This window comes from Atractosteus spatula, chromosome 5 (assembly GCF_055471065.1).
Source record: "Atractosteus spatula isolate fAtrSpa1 chromosome 5, fAtrSpa1.hap1, whole genome shotgun sequence".
Lineage (NCBI taxonomy): Eukaryota > Metazoa > Chordata > Actinopteri > Semionotiformes > Lepisosteidae > Atractosteus > Atractosteus spatula.
Window position 1 is genome coordinate 23,095,784 of NC_142710.1, and position 15,406 is coordinate 23,111,189.

The window sequence follows — 15,406 nt, forward strand, 5'->3', positions numbered from 1 at the left end:
CTTTTGCAAGGCACTACTGGGTGTATATCAAGACATAGAATTGATTCTCTAGAGTAACTGACAGCTGATATGTTAATACATTAACATTTAACTGTTTTGTTCCAGTTCCTCTTTAACAAAGCTAAATACAAAATTCTGAATCTTAATTTAAAGTTCTAGGTTATATATTGAATAATATAATAAGGTTATGCACTGTTATATAAGGTTATACTGTATATTGAATCTTACTGTAGTAATGAAGAAAATGATGTTCACAATGCCAAAAAGTCTTTCTGTTTAATATTTACAGATAAAAATGTTGAAGTGAATAGAACTTCACATACTGGGACATTCGTGTTGCATGCAGATTGGAAGGCTAAACCACTTGAAAGCAAAAGTGAGGTCTGTATACCCAGAATTATAGTCAAATATTTCACTCCTTTTTGGTTCAAGTTACTATGGAGTTCACAAAGAGAACTTTTCACATTCTTTTACTGGAGACAAAAGAAGATTTCACTTTTTCATACATAGTCAGATTTCTCCAGTGGAAAACCAGGATGGAAAAAGTGACATTCATACAGAGAAACTCTATATTTTATGATTGTTTGTTTAATTGTTTTCCTCCAGAATAATCTCTTCATAGTGGTTAGTAAAACAAATAACTAAATGTTCTACCCAGTTTAAGACAAAGAAAAACAAAGTCAGTAACATACTGTCCCTAATGTGTAAAGTTGGCCATGCATTTCCGGCATCATTGACTCTACGATTGTATACTAGTATATAGTCTAGTAGGGTTTACAAAGAAGTATTTTAGAGAGTTGGGGCAGAGTTGGGGCCCTGGGCCCACAGTCCAAAGAAATGTTGGCAAGTTAACTGGCTTCTTTAAAAATTGACCCTGGTGGGAGTCTGAGTGTCTGTGGGTGCCCTGCAGTGGATTGGCGTATCCATGGCGTATCCCACCTTGTGCCTGTTGATTTCCAAGTTAGACTCGACGCCACCACAATCCTGTATTGCATAAGCAAATTTGAAAATTGATTAAAATCTCTAAGATTTTTTAAAGGGTTTCATAAACTAAAACCAGAGGTGTCAAACTTAGTTTTTTGTAGGGCCTAATGTGTTATACAGTAGTTGTTAATTGGGTTTGAACAGCCATTTAAATTAACTTCTTAGATATTTATGGGATTTTTAATGTCTTATACTGTTGTTTACTCAAAATATTCTCTTCACTAAAGATAGTTTCCTGTGAACCTTAACCTTGGAATCTGACTAAAAATATTACAATTAATTAAATGATTAAAACAACCAAGTAATGGAGAACTTGGATGGAATAAAGACCAGAAGTAACTTGGTCCCTGGAAGGTCTAATCTGATTTAAAACATTTGTTAGTGGTGTTTCTATCTATTACTTAGGACTGATGAAATTTATGGGCAATTGAAATGATCTAAATAGTCTGATTTTCAAATAAAAAACCTCAATACACCAAATCAGGCTTCTTCAAAGTAAGGAATCAATCCAAGTATTAAGGTATCAACGCATTATCCACTTGTTCAGTAATTTGTTTAAAGCAAGACTTCACATTTTCAATCCTCAAGGGCAACAGTCCAGCAAGTTTTGTAGCTCTTATTCTCTTGAACTTTAGGACTAAAATATACAGGTCTTTTACATCTATTTATATCTATTGTACTGTATATCCCAGTTAAGCCACAAATTGGATCAATTAGGTAGTTAAGAACTGATTTAAAATGAAAATGTGCAGAGACAGAAGTCATTAACAACTGTAGCTCTTGATTGCTGGAGAGCCACAGTGTCTTCTAGCTTTCATCTCTTCCCCCCAAGCTGTGAATTACTAAACTGCTTTAATTGTTTGACAAACTTGCAGTACTGTTTCCCAAGACCATGGCTTTCTAAAAGTGCTGTACCTGGAATGTGTGGCATATTTGAAAGTTGTCAGCTCTGTGGATAAATACATTTAATTAAATAAATTAAGCTAATTGAGAATTCAAGCTTGGTTTAAAACCAGAATATACAGAGACCATGCAGGACTAAGTTTGAGATTCCTTAGGGAGAGGCATACATTGGAGTCTTAAACTGAGAGGGTTGAATTATCCCAATTAAAACTGCTTATGGATTTAGATAGACCTACAAAAGCAAGATTGTTCCCCTAGAGGACCAGAATTGGGCATCCCTGATTTGAAATAATATACTGTATATAATAGAATGACCATAGCAGTTATTCAGTATTAACATAGTTAACCAAAGGTCTGAAAACCCAAATGTTGATATCAGGGATATGGGTAAACTATAGTGGATTAGTCCTAGATTTGCACTCCTCTAAACAATCATGTCTTCACTAAATATATAATGTAATGAAGAAAAAACTACACGTACAATAAATGCAATATCAGCTAAATTTATTCCAATGGTAAGAGGGAAGAACAATCGACTATATTTACACCCCTTTGGCTTTTCCTGGATTTATTTTCATACCATATAGTAAATTGAGTGGAACTAATTTATTTCAACTAAAAATAAAAAGATACAGTAAAAAGTCTGAAAGGATTTTAAGGACAAAGTACAGCATGGTTCATTAGCTAAATCCTACAGAATGTTATATACAGTGGATTCAAAAATGATTGGTACACTTTAGAAAGCAAAATATTTTTTTAAATGAGTAGTACTATTTTTTCTCAAAAACATAGACGTCAAAATTGTTGGATACCCAATGTTTTTTTTAAGAAAATCAAACAAAATGTAATCTGCAACAAAATTCTGCTTACTTAAATGCAACTCAGGACTTCTTGTTTCATCTTGGTACACAAAAAAGGTAACATACAGTACATGAGAAAACTTTTTGTTATCCACTACTATGGGTTAAGACCAATAAGTGACAAATCAAAGAGATAAATGGTTGTTGAGCTTCACAAACCAGGAAATGGATACAAAAATACATAAGTTAAATTTAACTTATGTTAAACACCTCTTAACACGTATGGCAATAATCAAGAATTCCAGAACCACTAAAACAGTGGTTAACGTACCAGGTGGAGGACACAAGTGCATCATGTTCCCATGTACAGTCAGGTGATGGTGAGGGAAGCAAAAAATAATCCAAGGACAAGTTGGAGAACAGCAGTGTCTGGTTGCATTTTGGGCTCACCAAGTCACCGAATCAACAGTACTGTACATTCATGCCATCAGGTATTTGGAAGGGTTGCCAGAATAAAGCCCTTACTGACAACAAGAAAACAAACTGAGGCAGCTGGAGTTTGCTAAATGCCATTGGGACTTTGATTCGAAACAGGTGCTATGGTCAGATAAGACCAAAATTGACCTCCTTGGGCACCCACACCATTGGTACGTTTAGTCTCAGAAGAGGGAGGCATACAAAGAAAAGAACATATCCACTGTGAAATATGGTGCTAGACTTGATGTTGTGGGGCTGTTTTGCTACCACTGACCCTGGGGTCATCGTGAAGTTTATGATGTCATATACTGTAAGTATCAGAGTATTCTGGCCCAAAACCTGGTTGCCTCTCCCAGAAAGTTGCAACTTAGTAGCCAATGGACCTTCCAACATGGCAATGACTCAAAACACACCACAAAGTCAACAAGAAAATGGTTGTTTAATGAAAGCAACATTAACATTTTGCAATGGCCATCTCAGTCTCCTGACTTAAACTCAATTCAAACCACAGGTTTTCAATCAAAGAGGGCAGTACATAAGCTCAGACCCAAGAACATCAATAATTTGGAAAATTTCTACATAGAATAATGGTCCAAGATTCTACCCATTTTGTTCTCCAACTTTATTAAATCTTATAGGAAAAGACTTTAAGATGCTATTTATGCCAGAGGGGATTGTGCAAAGTACCAGAAACAGGCGACCCAATAATTAACACCTACTGTATGTTTCTGAGAAGTAAAGGTATTACCCATTTAAAAACAAATGTTTTGAAATAATTGTATGAGAATAAGTAGTAATAATTCCTTACACTTAGTGTTTTTCTGGACACTCCACTCAAATGCTTTACAGGTAATGGGGACTCCCCTCCACCACACATCAGCTATCAGTGGGAAGGAGAATAGAGAGATTAAGCCAATTCATATATGGGGGATTATTGACCAATTGGTCAATGAAGTATTGACCAATCTCACACCTGTTGAGCTTCAGTGGGTTGCCAGTTGTGAGCTGCAGGGTGATCTACTGTAGCTGGTGGCAATAAAATCGTCCAAAAGTGGGTGGAAACCGGTGTGCCCTGTAGAAACGTAATTGGACATGCAAAGAATATGCAAACCCATGCCAAAGACACTTAAAAAAATAGGTCTGCATGATGGTTAGTGTCTAGACTGATGTTCTATAATGTAAAAATGGTTTTCCTACATGGAATGTACTTTAACATATTTCTAAGTGGTAAGCTTGTTTTTACTTTCACTGCTCTTTATTGTGTATTAACACTATGATGTAAGCTTACACAAAAATACTTGTTTGGATTCTTGAAGGATGATGCTCTTAATATCTCCCTTGAGGAAGCAAGTGCTCCAAAGGACAACAGACCTGTGGCTTCAACACCAGTTCCTGGATCACCCTGGTAAACTCTCTGTGTCCTAGTGGCATGAAATATTGTCAAACAAATGTAATTAGTAGGGAAAAATGTTATTTAAATGTTTTCTTTGAAAAATATACATTCAAGACTTCTTACTAAAAGACACCTGTTCATGATAAGATAGTAATTGATGAGTAAAAGTGCCCAACACTGAAGCCTTGACGTTTCTTTTTAATTAGAATGCATACAGAATTGATGTTATCAGCAATCAGCAAAGGTCAGAACTGTCACAATTTACAGTTCTGTGTAACGGTGGTCATGCAATCCTAGTTGCTTGGTTATAAGGCAAGTTTGTGCCATCTGGTCTTGCATCCAATAATAAACAAGCAAGACTATTGTGTGGGAGTATCTCATTGTTCTGAATGTCATTTCTGAGATAAGACAGACAAAGGAGGTCTTGGCTCCTGTACTGATGCTACCATTTACCCTGAATGTCAACAGCTGCACCCTTGGGTTTGGATATTCTGGAGCTGATCTATCACATACCCTTCCTGCCAAAAAAATATTCTCAATTATTTTATAAATATAACTTTCTAAAGTATTCAAGCAATAACTGATAATGCATTCACATCTGAAAAAAATAATTTTAAAAGAAGGAACTTGGAAATACAGTTTAATACACTACAACGATGCTTGTCCTATAGTGAACTGCAAGATGCATGTGATCAATTAAAGTACAGGGTCTAATGTTTGCTCAAGTTCTTGAAATATCCAGATCAAATGTTTTTTTTTTTATAATACTCAACAATTGCTTTTTTCCTTCTAATTCTGCAAAACGCCACTGCTGTTTAAAGTTGTATTTTAATTTTTAAGGTTTGCATGATCAAAGTAATAAAACATGGCCATATACAGTATACAGTATATACTATACATTTATAAAAGTCAGCTTCTGCAGTAGCTAATTAATCCTCCATTGTCTTTAAATAATACATTTTCATTATAATTCTTCAGATAGTATGAGAGATTTCCCAATAGTACAAGTAGTCCCACCAGGGGAAATTCCCACAACTAAGATTTAGCTGGGAAATGAGATTTGTCTTTGTCTTTAGTACACTTTTTTTGTAAACAGTTGTAGACCTGTTTCTTTTGCCTTTAGTTCTCCTCTCAACTTACACAATACCCAGAACATCCACACTTTTCTCAATTCCTTAATTCAAAACATTTTCTTTATTTAACGGCTTGACGTTTTCTGAAATAATATTGTACCTCTACAGAATCGGCTTCAGAAATTTCTGATAGACACCCAAGAGCTACAGCTGTTGTGTGATGAGATTCTGTGGAAGATTTAACAAACTGGTAGTTTGTGACGCTTCTTAAAAAAAAGAGTTAATCCTTTCCCTCAGCTGTACCACAGTTTACAACTTTCTGAGAATACGGTTACCAAAATTCCATATTCAAATCTCATGTGCTACTGTACCTCAGAATCATACAGTAGCTTAAAGCTTGTCCAAAACCTGTCCAAGAGACAGAGCTGATCATATCCTCCCTCCAAGCTAAGCCCAAAGGGGAATGTTTCAGCTGCCATGGGACAATGCATTTTGAAAATATCAGCAATACTATGGAGTGTTCTCGCCTAAAGTATCACAGTGAAGATACAAGGATACAGATCCCAAATGATACGACCAGAAACCGGAAGAGTAGAACACTATTAGTTATCATGACAATAGCAATAGCTTACTTCACTGGGACCAACCTTCTCACTTATACAGAATTTTTTTCATGGGATGGAATTTTGCATCCTAGGAATAGCACTTGGTGATCTACTCCCAACATTCTTGATTGGTGAAAAGAACCCACTTTAAGTTGGTAAAACACCAATTCTGCCTCAACGGTCCAATTTGCAAAGTTGGGAGCAGAATTTTTGAGAGATCTATAACCAGATCTGCATACATTACAAAACCAAGCCGAAACAGTAGTAGTGACCGATAAGTCCAAAGAAGGCCTGTTTTTATGAGTGGTCAGGGTCAGTCCTTAATTGCTGCAGCCTCATCTAACTGGGGTCTAAATATTAATTTGGTAGCAAACCCCATTCTACTTTTAATGGGGTTTACCATCAGCCCCACTTCTCAAATATCTCAGTCCTTACCAAACTCTACCTTCCAGGTAGGTGGAGTTATGTTGTGTGTCAGAATGAAAGATTTTAAGTTATTTCAAGGTCTCTTGAACAAACAAACCAAATGGTAATACCATAGTATGAAAAAAACAATTAGGTAGTCAAATGCCGTCTTGCCTTTGGAGGTCTCAGCAAGACATGCCTGCCAGTACATTTTAGCAAAGGTCAAGGGTAGTAAGAAATTTGCACTTTTCCTGCCTGTTAATCAATTACTTCCGGGCATTTTGTAGGCATCAGATTGTTTGACCTAATTGTCTAGTTGCATAGCAACCTATCTCCAGGGGGGGGAAGACCATGGTACTACTCCTATGTTTTTGCATTTCTGATGAGTGTACACCAGGTCATAGGACACATCCATGATTCTTAACTTCAAACAGGATGTTAAGTCTTGTGGGGAAATCAAGGTCACAATTTAGGGCATTAGGATTGTTTTTCCAATTCTTTTGGAACTGTGGTTCTCATCTACCCACTCTGTGTAAGATAAAATGCCCAACTCCACATTCTTATTCTCATACATTATACAATTGGAATTTGAGTCCTCCTGCTTCTTTTTCACAGATGAGAGCAATCCTCATCCTTCATCCTGGACAAAGCAGCTATCAGATATTTTCTGGGACACGTCTGGGAGTTAAACTGTATTAATACCTTAAATCGGTCAAATGCTGATCTACCAGGAACGTGTATGAATTTATATTTGTTAGGATCACTATCAGATGCTATAAGAAATGTCAAGGAGGAGGCTCCTGAAATACATCTCTAGAAACTAGGATTTTGACTGTTGCAGAAGAGTTTCTCAGGTTATAACAATTTGTGAGCAAGGTGCCAGAGTTCAGGCATGGGGCTTTGTACAGTCTCACGTATTCCCACCTTGTACCTACAGATTTCAGGTTATACACACCCAAGATAAAAGCTCTTACTTTTTATCAATTCAAATGCTTATTTATCAAATCAATGCTACCACACTTTTAAGATGCTTAGGTACAGTATTTGCTAAACTCTAGAACCACCCAGTACTTCTAAAATAGCCTTTTTTATTTTTTAAGAACACTATTGCTATAGTATACTACTACATACTCAGACTAAAAGGCTCTGGCAGAATTGCCTCTTTTAAAGAGGAGCTCCATTCCCTCAGCTGTTCTACATTACCTTTGATTCAGCCTACAGGCTGAATCCCTCCTGAGAATGCAGGTACTTAACATTCCACAGTCAGGTGCTCATCTGCTGCCCCAGATCACAGCTGAAAACCTGACTCCCTTCTCCCTCTAGTGAATGCTTAGGGGAACTACACTCTTGGTTTTGGTTATTCTTGAGAAAGAACAACACTTCTTGTCAATGGTACAAATGACTATTCTCCTTTTGAACCTTAACTGTATAATAAAATAAAAAAACACAGAAATGTTCATGTTGATGACAAACATTGAGGGGCACTGAGAATGGTCTGTCCTCTCCTCACTGAATAGGTGAAATGTAAATACTGAACAAAGAAGCCTTTAGGGCCAAATTCAGTTAAAAATTACATAATGTTTGCTGTACCCTAAAGAATTCTACTTGAGGGAATAGAGTGGTAGACGATGCTTCTGACAGTGCTTGCAGATTTGAATACATTTGTATTTCATTTGCTTTTCTAATTTTGCTTTGTTTTTCTATCATATTACTGAGCAACAGAGCCATCTGTTTTGTTAGTTTCTTTGTGAACTTCACAGATAATTGCTCTTGATAGTTAGCTCCATGGAAATATTGGTTGTAAACAAGATGTGAATGTGCTTACCGTTTTATGCCATATGAACTCGGAAGTATACACTTACACACTACCTAAAAGAATTTACATAAATGTTTTGTACCTCCTTTAACACCTGTCACTGAGCACAGCATAACTAGTTCTAAAGATAACATTGTTTCTTGGACCCACCAGGATTCTGATATGAATCCAGTTTTATAAGTTTTAAACAGCATGCTTCAGAAAGCAAACATAGATTAATTTCCTCACCGCTTTAAAAAGATTATGTTCTATTATTGTTTTCTATGATCATGCATATGCAGCAGTATTGGAATTCAGTTTGTACACAGCAATTTGAAAACAACCATCGTGTAAGTTTTCCACAGGCTTTTCCGTCTTGAAGAGATAACTTATATTTGTGAAATTTAAAACAGCGAGGAATACATGACACACTTAAATAATATAATATGAATCAATACATTTTTGCCAGTAGTGTCTTAACCAGTATGCAGTGTTTACACTTGTAATTGCATAATATTTAAAGGTCTATAAATGTACTTAGCTTTTGTCTTTCTGGTTTCTTAAAACAATGTATACATTTTTTAAGGTGATCTGATATAATAATAAGCACATAATCAGTATCTATTGTAAAACCAGAAAAAACATTATAGGACAATATAGTATCTCTAACAATACAATTATTTTCATTTACTTGTTATTTAGGCAATGAGTTTCCTTATTGAATTTTGAAACATATTATATATTGACGACATTCCTAGTAGAAAAAAAGTTTTATATTTTGTTATACCAGCATGTATTTTAGGTTACACTTAAAAGAGATTGAGGAGAGGTGGATAGAAGATAAATTTTTGTTATTCAAGTCAAACTGACAATTTTTCTAAGACTTGCAATTGTAAAATTTCCGGCTTAACCTGTGTTTTGTTTGTTAGGTTATCAGTAAGCCCCGGGTTAAAAAAAAACTATAACTTTTCCCCTAGGATGAGAAATATATTGTACTGCAAATGAAAAAAGGCCAGCAATGTGTAATGTGAAAAAACTAATTCTAAATTAAATGTCACAAATCTTTAGCTGTGGAAAAAATGAAGAGTCACAGTGAATGATTAGTGATACTCATATAAAACCAGTGAATGCACTAGGGGGATCAGAATGAGTCATGTTAAGTATAAATGTGCCATGTACTTAATAAGTAAGGTTCTAAAACTCAAATTATTTTTTTCTTTTGCAAATATGAAAAAGGCTTTACTGATAAATGACATAAATCATCATGGTGAAAACGTTATGCTTGGGAAAGGTAAAATAGTTTTGAGACCATCTAAATGCCAGAAGGCTAAACGCACACTGTTTGCAGTCATCAAGATATCTTCTTAGAAAGTCCAATTTCATTTTTAATTAAGTTAATATTATATCTGAATTTTTACTAGACTCTGCTTCACATTTCTCCCTTAAATATTATTAAATTATACATGAAAGACAAATTGCAAAATGTATGCTGCATTCATACTCTATTCCCTGAGATACTCATCCACTCATGATATTTTCAAATTAATATAAATTTAAAAAAATCAAATTCAAAATATATTTAAAATAAAAACAAAGTTATGCAATTTCTATATGGGGTCCCTTAGGTGTCATGTAAGTTTGTGGCTCTGCATAGACTACCACTGGAATACAGTTTTACTTGGTTCAACCCAGACTGGTGTTGTGTGAGAGAGAGCTCTGTCCTCTCTGTAGAGAGCTCTGTAGAGAGCTCTGTAGTTATGAATGAGAAAAAAATCGTATTCTGTTTTAAATGCACTTCCATTTGTTTTCTCTGGTTCATGTGTCTCTGTTGATTCTGTTGATCAATGTGTTGACTTGTGTTGATGAAGTCCTCTCCATTTAAGAATAAATAATTTTTTATCCTATAAGGGTAAGGCAGTTCTTCATGCCCAGAGCTGTATCTGGTATTTATTCTCTGGATTGATTCTTGAGCAGCAATAGTTTTTATAATATGGGACAAAATTAACAAACAGTTAAAAAAATTGTATACAGTAGGTCTTACTACTGTGTTGTACAATTTTAATATGTTTTGATTTAAACTATACACTTTTAACTACAGTATATATATATATTTCCAACATTCTGTCTGGAAAGGTTTTTGTTGCAGATTCTATAGTGTTTGCTAATTCTCCAGTTTTGGTATCATCTGAGAATATGATTAAGTTCTGAGTTTTGCTGAACCTAGTTTTGCAGTTTCATCAAGATCCTTTAAGGTATCTTAATATCCCTAATCATATGCTTTATAGTCATTATTTCTATTGTTTATTAAAAAAATCAAAATAATTTTGATAATTTTGTTAAACATGATTTACTTATTCTGAAATCATGATGACTTCTCCCTAGAATATAATTGCTGTATACTGTGTATGCTTTTCTAGGCAGTGTCCCAATTGTCACACCACACCCTAAGCCCTTCCTCCATGTCTGCACTTCTGTGACGTAGTGCAAGTATGGACTTCAAGTGCGCACCGTTATAAAAAGTGTAATGGGACACCCTCTTATGCTGTCACTCGCTGGTCACACAAGTCAAAATGCTTCTTTCCAGTGGCAAAGTTGGCAGATACTGTATTTTTTTATAAAACAGGTGAAGTAAACTAAGGAAAACTTGGCACTTTTTATTCAAAGCTTTGTACTGCTGAGTACAGTACATTCCATATTGTCTGTCCAAATAATAAAATGACAGTACTAGGAACATAATGTGTTCATTCATTCATGTTCATTCAAAGTAAACTAAAAAACATAAACCTGGCAATATCTCAAAGCTTTAAACTACTAAATATGTGTACTATTATATATTTTGTTTACAACATACACCGCAGGTAAACAGATATTAATCAGACAAAATGGGGTGACAAAATAAAAGCTTTATATCAAAACTTTGTACCTAGAATACATACAGTATGAATCTAAAGTAGCCTAATGAAATTTTGTTCTATATAAAATATTATGAGTTTTAAAACTGTTAAAACGTTTAATTTAACTGACATGTGAATATTTCATTCTCCATTGCAACTTCTCTCATCTTTGATAAGCTTGAACATGAAATGTTACAATTCCACAAAGAATTGGGGGTAATTCCCTTCAGAAGAGAAATGTTACTCACTCGCAATTTCACTGTATACTGGAGACAACTGTTGGCATCCTGAAGCTCAAAGTCCATGAGCAAAGGGCCAATGGATCCTTTAGTGGATAAGTCCTCTTGCAGTGTGATGTGGTTACAACACTACTCCTCTGAACGTGGTAACAAAAGAAAACTGATTCTCCCCTGTTCTCAGTAGTAGCTGAGTGGCATCAAGAAGGGAAATTAATAATACCTAACTAACCTCGGAGGAGATTTCAGTTAGTTAGGATTGTATAACAATAGGTGCTGATTCGAAGAGTTATAGCATGCCGAGGTGGGGTAAGATATAGATACTTGAGTCCGGGAATCCAAGAGAAAAGAGTTTAAAAATACAAATGAGTATTTTGATTTCTTTGGTGGAGTAAGATGGGTAACAAAGAAACCTTTTATGGTTTATCATTGAAGATATTCAGAGTCCTGACCTCAGTAACTAGCTAAGAGTATCCTTAGGAGGGTAAACAGACATGACATTATATAATATTGGAGGAGATTCACACAAAGTAAGGTTCCTGGTTAGAAATATCCAGGGTATTACAGGAAGTAGGGTATCCGGTACTGAAGAACACATGCACTGGAAAGAGAGAGGCTTTAGGTTACAGTCTCCCCATAACTGCGTAATGATATGACTGTGGGAAGATTAAGTTTGGTAACAGAAAAGCCATACAATCATCTGTCAAATTATGTGAAAAACAGCTTTGACACAGCTGCTATGTTATGATGGATAACATCCCTTGTTTCCTTAACTACAACTGGTAGTATACCTCACATTACCTGGAAATCTGTTTATGTGTCTTACAAATACATGTACAGTAACACTTCTATGCTAATAATATTTAAAGTTTTGTCTTTGCTCATCATGAGGCAAGTTGTCAATTTCTCCATGGGGAACACCAGAGTGAAGTATTTTTATACAGCCATGTCTCCTTCCTTGTCTAAATGTTTTTGTAACAATTTCACACTTATTAACTCTTATTTTGCTGTGTAATACTGAAACAAATATGTAAAATGACATATACTGTATACTGTATATATATAAGTTCAGGTGGGTGGCTACGTCAGCATGCGTAGGCTGCAAAGGAACAAGTCATAGGTTTATTCCATGCTGAAAAAAAGGGAGAAAGAAAACACAACATTTCGGCTGTGAAGCCTTCTTCAGGTGTGAAAAAGACAAGGCAGTAAGCAAAGGTAATGTAGCGGGAGAACAAAAGCTGGGAGAGAGGAGGAGTGAGAGGCGGGAGCAGGGGACAGAAAGAGAGGCCAATCAAGAGGTGTGGAGTCAGAATAGGTGTAGAGAGGTGTGAAATGAAACCTTCAATGAATTGAGAGAATTTAGAAGAAAAGTGGTCTGTCGTTAAGAGAAGGGGGAAGGTGTGATCCTAGCTGCAGGATAATTTCGGTTTCTGTAGTCTTTCTGATGTATTAGTTTGGAAAACCATCTTTGAGAACACAGACAGAGAGATTAGAGTGGTCATGGCCATCAGAGGTGAAATGGGAAACAATGGGTTTGGAGAGATCTTTAATCTTCACAGCCCTAACATGTTCTCTGAAGCGGTCTCCGAGTCTCCTTCCTGTTTCTCCAATGCAGATGGCTGGGCATTTACTGCAAGAGATACAGTAAATAAGGTTGCTGGAGGTACAAGATGCCATCTGGGTGATCTGGAATTGTCCTGAGGGGCCCTGAATGAGTGTGGTGTTAGATGTGTACTTGCAGGTGATACAGCGAGCTCTGTTGCAAGGGAAAGTGCCTGGTGTGGATGGTTGCTGAGGGCGGTCAAGGGAGCTGTGAACAAGAAGGTTACGCAGATTAGGTGGTCGGCGATATGAGATGATGGGGCGGTCAGAAAAGAGGGCCCTAATGGATGGATCATCCTGTAGGATGGAAATATATATATATAATAACTGCATTGTTTTTCTAGTAATATACAGTACTATTAGTTGGAAATGGAAATATTTATGACACTTCATAAGATCTACAAAGCTGAGCCATGGCTGTCAAAACATTTTTACTTGAAAATTGGTAATTATGTTTAACACTCTTCTTCGCTGTAGTTAAAAGCAGTCATAGTTATACCCTTTTGATCTTCAGTTCTATATTAGGTTATTTTTAATATTATATTTACTTCACTTTTAGATGTTTTTTTTCATTTACTTAGTCCTTTTATTTTTCATCCCAAAGAATTTTTTTTTTGTTAATGTGTTCTACATAGATCAACTCATTGCATCTATGACAACTGACTGTGGCCATTCTCAGAATCTAACATCTCACATTAGCTACAGTATGCATACTGTACTTGCAAACTTACAGCATTGCAGAAGATTGCGACTGCTGTCAGCTGTATACTCACCCATGGGCAAGTCTACATCTGTGTGATGTTTTCCAAAACTTTTCTTCACTCTAGTCAATCTGAATTGACAAGAATGAAGAACAAACTATATTTTCTAGTAACAAGTATTAAGATTTATCCCCTGAATAGTACGTGTTTTAGTTCTGCATGTGCTTAATTACACTGGTATACTGTATTTCGGTTAGCAACTCACTATTGGAAGATCTAATGTGCTTCCATCATCACAGTTTTGTGTTTTTTATACTGTATATAGGTGTGTTGTCTGGACTGGAGATGACCGAGTCTTCTTCTTTAATCCCACAATGCAACTGTCTGTATGGGAGAAGCCTATGGACTTAAAAGGTCGTGGAGATCTCAACAAAATTATTGAAGATCCCCCACACAAACGTAAAAAGGAATCACTATCAAGTAAGACAGATCCTGAGTCAGTTAGACTTTATTTAGCAGGAAGGACATTGGTATTGTGGAATGCAGAAGAATTATCTGACAATTAAAGTTTTCAACTTAGAATATGATGCCCTGATGATCGGATTTTTTTTTGTTGAAAACCTAATACTTTATGAGCAATACCTTTATAATTGTACACTAATTCCAAATGTATGTCAGTGTTAAATATAGTACTAATTTAGATGTATACATTGAAAGCTTCTTATTTAAGTAATTCTGTTTATCAGTAATAGTATAATATGAAAACTAAGCAACAGTTAACATTTTATTCAGATACAAAAAACAGGAAAACAGTGCTTGGCAATTTGGAACAAATGATGTGTTGGCAAATGTTCAAAATGAACTCAGAGAAGGATCTTTCAGACCACATTCTGTAAAGGACAAAACTTCCAGATACTACATACTTCACAATTATATACTGTATACAATATATTTAACTCTTTCACAGTATAAAATTAAATCACTCCAGATCATTAACTTGAAGTGGGTAACTTGAAGTGGGTAATATCCACTTTTTAATTAATTAATATATAAAACATTTTGATTATTTTTAAACAGGGCTGTTTTATTTCAGATTGTTTCAACTTTTTAACTAGAGTTCATAAAGATTAGGACTTAATAACTTATTTGGCTTGATAGGCTGTATAAATATTGAAGTACTCTTAATCTTGCTGGGGATTTATTTATCTGCTCTACTGGTTTTCCCTGGAGAATCATTGTTAAATTTTTTTATTGATTTAGTTGTATTCCAATTACTGGCTGATTATATTTAGATGACCTAAAGTATCTGAACTATTCAAACAGAAAGTTTTCCAAAATGCATTTTCTGTTGAAGGATTCATCTAGCAATGCATGATTCAATAACTTGTGACAGGCTTCATCAAGAATGAACAAGGACAAAGAGTGGAAAATAAGTGTTGATAAGAACAACACAACAGTAACATTATCTCATAGGAGCCAAATACTTAAGGCTTTAGTCTATTTTCTATACACTAGGGGTTATTTGAGATTAAGAATAA

General features: G+C 35.3%; 1 protein-coding gene across 1 annotated transcript in view; it reads left to right on the plus strand.

Annotated features, from left to right (window-relative positions):
• Positions 1-15,406, plus strand: part of tcerg1l (transcription elongation regulator 1 like) — a 96,628-nt gene that overhangs the window by 73,616 nt on the left and 7,606 nt on the right. The window contains exons 7-9 of the mRNA XM_088916410.1: positions 290-381; positions 4,481-4,569; positions 14,194-14,348. Of these exons, the coding sequence (XP_088772536.1) occupies positions 290-381; positions 4,481-4,569; positions 14,194-14,348 (336 nt within the window). The remainder of the gene's footprint in view (positions 1-289; positions 382-4,480; positions 4,570-14,193; positions 14,349-15,406) is intronic.